We start from the raw sequence: 5,852 nt of genomic DNA, 5'->3' as shown, positions 1-5,852 counted from the left end.
ACGCGCGCGGGCCAGTAGTGGGTGCGCGGGCCGGCGCGCTGCAGTGGCTGCGGCGGCGATGAGGTTATCAGGGACCAATGGGGACGGGAGGATTCCTGATGGACACTTGTCTGCCTTTGCCACAGAGCGTCTCGAGCCGCGAAGAAAATGGTGGAAAATTCACCGTCGCCATTGCCAGAAAGAGCGATTTACGGCTTTGTCCTTTTCTTAAGCTCCCAGTTTGGCTTCAGTAAGTACTGGGCTGGTGGACGGCCAGGGCCCTCGCCTGCGCGGCAGAAGGACGAGCCAAGCACGCGGGAGCCGCGCGGAGCTGGCGTGATCGCCCGACACGCCCGGGGCTGCGTTGGCCGGTGCCCGCCGGCGCCCCGCCGTGGTCCCAGCGGATGCGCCGGGGCCGCAGCCGGACTCGAGGACTGCAGGAACGGCTGTCACAGTGAAGCGAGATAAGAGTCCTGGCGGCCCCGAGGGAGTCCTGAGGAAAACCCGAAGCCCTGACGCGGGCAGCCCGGGGCCCGGGGAGAAAAGAAAGGAGTCAGAAAGCAGGCGCCTGGGTCCCACACTGGCCTCCGAGGGCCCGTGTGGCAGATGAGGGGCCATGCCACTGAGGCCAGGCCGGCCCCTTATCCTGCCCCAAAGGGTTGTGATAATTACGAGGGGAACAAAACAAAGGGAGAAGTGGTGTGCTGTGGAGACCTGGGGGGGCGTGCTTCTGAATCCCACAGGAGGACGCCTCTGCAGGCCCCACACACATTTTTATGTGACTGAGCTTGTCATCCTTCAGGCCCATGAAGCACTTCCTGGAAGGACTTTCCCCATCATTCACAGCTCTGCCAGGCTAGGCTGAGGCTGTTTCATCTCCTGTACGCTCCTTACTACTTGCTACTTACTACTTGGCACTTGGCACTGTAGTGAAAGTGCCAGTTACAAATATCTTTCCCCCTAGATTTGAAAGTTGGGGAGGGCAGAGATGCTGTCACTTTAGGGTACACCTATTTTTTTAAGATTGTTTATGCACTTAAGAACTGAGGTACAGGCCAGAGGTCCAAGGGGGTGAGAGGACTCGTACAGACAGTGGGGAGCAGAACAGGCAGATCCACTGAGCTACACCGTTGAGGAGAAGGGTTGCGGGGCGGGGAAGACAGGAGAGGTCTGCTGCAGGGGGTCACTCCCTGGCCAGGGATGGAACCTGTGTTCCCCAGGGGCTGTGGACAGCTTCATAGTGCTGAGACTTCACCCCTTGCACTGCCAGGATGGCCCTGGTCCACCATCTTCTATACTTCTGAAATAGAATGTTCTGTAACACATTCTTGTCAGGAGAACAGTAACCCCTCATAATTGATAAAGGAATTTGAAATGGATCCCTGCCACTTAGCTTGGGCAGATGATATAACATTTCCAAGATTCCATTCCTTTGTCGGTAAAAATGGCTTCTATATCTTAGGGAATTGTTCTCGGGTGAAATTAAATCATGCCTATCCGGTGCCTTAATCACACCCCACAGTGGGCGCTCACAGGCTAGCCGGTATTGCAGAGGGCCAGCAGCAGGGCGCCACCGTGGCGGGGGGGCCAGACAAGTAGATGGACACTTTGAAGCAGCTACAAGTCTGGGACAGATGAAGTGTAAGGAACGCTGTGGGTAAAGCCAGCTGCTGAGTCTGGAAGGAATGCAGCCCTGTGCCAACGTGGTTTCTGCCCTGAAAGTGCTTGAAATAGTAGTGTGCGAATGAAGACATGTTAGGAGAAATTAGAAATGGGGGGGTCACTTAGTGGGAGCAGTGTTTCAGATTTGCACGATGAAATAATTACGGAAATCTTTCCCAGCAATGCAGATGTGCTTAACACTACCAAACTATACTCTTAAAAGTGGTTGGGATGGCAAATCTTACCTTCTTGTAACACAACTGAAAAAAATGACTAATGTTTAAGTATTGCAAGAGTGGTACAAAAAAGTTGAAAGAAATGAAAAGAGTTAAAAATCAAGGAAGCTTGAAGGACCCTTTATCGTATGCAGACCTTTATCGCCTAGATGCATGCCTGACTGGTGCCTTTTGTATTTTTTTCTCTCTACAGTTCTCTATCTTGTATGGGCTTTCATTCCTGAATCTTGGCTAAACTCCTTAGGCTTAACATACTGGCCTCAAAAGTAAGTTTATTGTTTTTCATAAATAAATTAATGCCATTTTGTCAGGTTTTTGCTTAAGACTTTTAAGATTCATAAATAGCTATCTAGAAATATAAAGCTTTTTAAATATCATTATTAATAGACCTCTAAGGTGGTGATTTGAGCACACATGTTGATCTCAATTCCCTCCCAACATCTTGTTAAAATAACCCTGTGGAGCTGGGGGGGGGGGATATTTCTTAAGTGAAAATCCCTAGGAACAGGTAATGGATAGCAGATAAGAAGTAGCAACAAAATTCGAGGAAGTAGAGTGCACGTAAGTGAGAGGTGCCTGGCCTCCACCTCCCCAACAGAAGTTTCATTCTCTGGAAAGGTTGAGTGGTGATCCCTAGACGCTTAGTCTGGGGGCAATGAGGCACCTTACTAAGACAGGTTTCTGCATCGCTGAATAAACTCCCCAAACAGCTCTGTCACTAGGCTGTCAGGCTTGTTGCCACACTCATCCTGCCTTCCTCCTCCCAGCCAAAGGTGTGAGGTTCCTTCCTGAGGGAGCTCATCAGCTCAAGAGAAAGGATGGCTAGTTGGCATTTACCCGTCTACCCCCAGTGAAACGGCCGGTCAGCTCACATACATGGGCTTCCAGTTCACCTGTTGGCATGTGTCTGAATGGGAATGGACGGCTGTAACTTATCGGACATTTTTTTTTAAGCTACTAAAATGAAATCCAAAAGAAAATAGAACTTGAAGGGAGTAGAGAGAATAACAAGGGCAGAGATAAAATACTCAGAGATAAGAAAAGACTATAGTCAGGGAACAACAGAATGTTTAAGGAGTTGGGAAATTACATGCAGACTAGCCAAAGAATTACTAAAGGTTTGGAAGTTAAATCTCCATAAAGTAGAACAAAAGACAGCAAAATGGAAAATAAATGTGAGGAAAGCATAACAGGGCAAAACCTAATTTTTAAAAGTTCCAGAAATAGGCCCTCCCTGATGATGCAAAGGGTTAAAACGCAGCACCGCAAGCTGGCTGCAGCCGCTTCAGTGAAAGTTCCACCCCTGACCTGGGGTGGCCCATGTGGCACAGCAGACCCCTCCTGTCTCTCAGCTGCTCCCCTCTCCTGTACTTCATCAATCTGCCTGTTCTGCTCCCCTCTCTATCTCTAGTAAAACTTCTCACCCCCCTGCACCTCTGGCCTATACCCCAGTTCTGTCTGCAGAAATAAATAAATCTTTAAAAATAAAGTTCCAGAAATGAAAGTAGGAAGGAAATGATGAAAGAATCAATGCCCTACTAAGGCTTTAAGGTAGAGCACTCTAGAGATGTAGCAGCTTTTGAGATGTCTGAGAATCCCATCATGAAGGTGAGACTAGGGTATTGATATATAACATGGAAACCAAACAGAGTAAAAGGATTCCTGATGCCAGGAAAAGCAAGAACATGTTTTAAAAAACAATAACAAAAATAAATAATACACTAATGTGCTCAGTTGCAAGCATTATGTAGTCAGTAATTTTGAGTAACAGTTGGTGTGACCAAAGATGTGATTATTATAAAAGACTAGAAGGAAGGTAAGATGCAAGGTGTAAATGAATTGAATTACTCACCTCTGTGTTAGGAAGTCTAGAGAAAATGCCATCCAAAAAGTCAGGGTGAATATGAAAGTGTTACATAATTGTGGGCGAGAAATACCAAAAGGAACAGCCCAGGAGCTGCAAGTGTCCCCTGTTTGGGGAATTAAGACTCCAGAGGCCAGATGGAGATTGTGAGCAGGCAGTTTTTCACTGTGGCCCTCATAGAACTATTTGGTTGTCTTTTATGTCTTTTTTTAATAAAAATAAAATTTTTGTTTAAAAATTAATCTGTAAACGTGGTAATGGACTCGAGACCATCTGCAGGAGGTCGCTGCCTGTGCCCCTGTTCTCTCCACAGGTACTGGGCGGTGGCCTTGCCCGTCTACCTCCTCATCACGATAGTGATTGGTTATGTGCTCTTATTTGGGGTAAACATGATGAGTACCTCCCCGCTCGACTCCATTCATACAGTCACAGGTAACTTTGTCGAAAAAAAGTACTGGGCCGGGAGGATGGGGTATTAGTAGCACTTTCGTCCAGAAAACTAACCAAAACAGGCTGCGATCGCTTTTATACATTAGCACAGTGAAAGCAGCTGCACCAGAAGAGATGCTTACGTGGCAGGAGTGAGTTCCGATGAACGTGCTGGTTTACCGCACTAGATGTCAGGTGTATTGTCCCATGAAGTCCCAAGTCTGTGTTCCTCCAACTTTGAGAGAAATGCGACTTTGGGCCAGGGGTGGTGGTGATGTCCATGCACACTTGGTGGGAGGGGCCCGGGGGTGTGTCCCCAGGCCCCTGCGTGTCTCGAGGCAGCTAAGTGGCCCCAAGAGCCAAAGTGTGTTTCTGTGATTTTACTTTCTTTTGGTTCTTTTCTTCATTATTCTAATAAATTTGACAGAAGTAATGAACTTGCTTAGAGGAAGTAAAGTATCTTTTAAGTCCTCTGGGATGAATTTTTAACATTCAAAGCCTTTTTCACGAGCGTATGCTGTGTATTTTGAAAATCACCCAGTATCATATTCCCTGAATTCTTAACTAGAATTATAGCAAATAGGTTGTGAAATTAAGGGGAAATTAAACTTATGTAAATGGTTTTGTAGCAAATGATTTGTTTGGGATATTGGTTTATGGATTTAAATGTTTTCTAAGCTTGGGTATAATTCTGTCTCTTATGGGACTTTAGTCATTATTATACAGTTGAATGAAATACTAGTTTCTTACACATATTAGAGAAGTGAAAGGACTTTGCAGATTTTTATTCTAATTGGGACTTTTCTAAAGAGAGAGTGTAAGTCATCTTGTATCGTGTTAAGCATGGTATTTGTTATTATTCAGACATGAGCCTTGTAAACTATGTGGTGGATCTCCATCAAGCACAAAAACTATAGGGTAAGCGGTTTTTGTCCTCTTACAGATAACTATGCTAAAAATCAACAGCAGAAGAAGTACCAAGAAGAGGCCATCCCAGCACTAAGAGATATTCCTATTAGTGAAGTAAACCAAATGTTCTTTCTAGCAACCAAAGACCCTTCTAACACTAAAAACTGAATTGTATGTAGACTAACACCAAGCATTTGTTTTAATTTTTTGGCCACAATTACTTTGACTTAATATTGAAATGTTAAAAAAAAATGAGCTTTTCTTCGATTGACTTCTGTTAATATTATAAGTGTTCTCATATACTAGTCGTTAGTGGCTAGAAAAAATAAAATAACTGCATTGCCAGATAGCAGACTTTAAAAAGTAGGGGAAGTATAAGATGCTCCAGAGAGCCTTCATGTTGTTATTTGCAAAGGGCAGTTATATTCTTTCAGCTGTTTGCTTTTAGCGGACCTAGAATTCAAGTTCTTCGATTTGGGGAAAGAGCACATTTACTGTGTGTGGCCTTGCTGTCAGATTCCTGTCTGTGTACCAGGCATTCTGAGATACTGTGGGACTGTGCAGAGGACTAAGGTAGGGTTATCTTCTAGAAAGTGAAGGGCGGTGATAGGGGAAGGCCATTCAGAGGGAGACAGTTTAGATTAAGATCGGGTTGTCCAAACTCGGGCCAGTAGGATTGGGGAGTGAGGTGGCCTCCAAGTAAGAAGCACCAGGGCAGAGACCTTCTGGAGGGCAGGAGCTTGTTGTGGCCTGTGGGAAGCAGGACAGCAGGG

The 5,852-nt window shown here is 45.7% G+C and overlaps 1 protein-coding gene across 1 annotated transcript; it reads left to right on the top strand.

Annotated features, from left to right (window-relative positions):
* Window positions 1–34: 34 nt before the first annotated feature.
* Window positions 35–5,322, top strand: PIGP (phosphatidylinositol glycan anchor biosynthesis, class P). The gene is made up of 4 exons (XM_004675542.2): window positions 35–229; window positions 2,071–2,143; window positions 4,055–4,173; window positions 5,114–5,322. Exons 1-4 carry the CDS (start codon window positions 148–150, stop codon window positions 5,245–5,247), a joined length of 408 nt encoding a protein of 135 aa, XP_004675599.1. The 5' UTR covers window positions 35–147; the 3' UTR covers window positions 5,248–5,322.
* The last annotated feature ends 530 nt before the right edge of the window (window positions 5,323–5,852 follow it).

This window comes from Condylura cristata, unplaced genomic scaffold (assembly GCF_000260355.1).
Source record: "Condylura cristata isolate star-nosed mole 26May11 unplaced genomic scaffold, ConCri1.0 scaffold00003, whole genome shotgun sequence".
Classification (NCBI taxonomy): domain Eukaryota; kingdom Metazoa; phylum Chordata; class Mammalia; order Eulipotyphla; family Talpidae; genus Condylura; species Condylura cristata.
This window is presented reverse-complemented; position numbering and strand designations above follow the sequence as displayed.

What these genes read in the sequence shown, in the direction of transcription:
- PIGP (XM_004675542.2), top strand. Translation starts at nt 148, where the DNA reads ATGGTGGAAAATTCACCGTCGCCATTGCCAGAAAGAGCGATTTACGGC. An exon ending in AAGCTCCCAGTTTGGCTTCA is followed by an intron (nt 230 to 2,070) that starts GTAAGTACTGGG and finishes TTCTCTCTACAG; the next exon opens with TTCTCTATCTTGTATGGGCT. An exon ending in TTAACATACTGGCCTCAAAA is followed by an intron (nt 2,144 to 4,054) that starts GTAAGTTTATTG and finishes TTCTCTCCACAG; the next exon opens with GTACTGGGCGGTGGCCTTGC.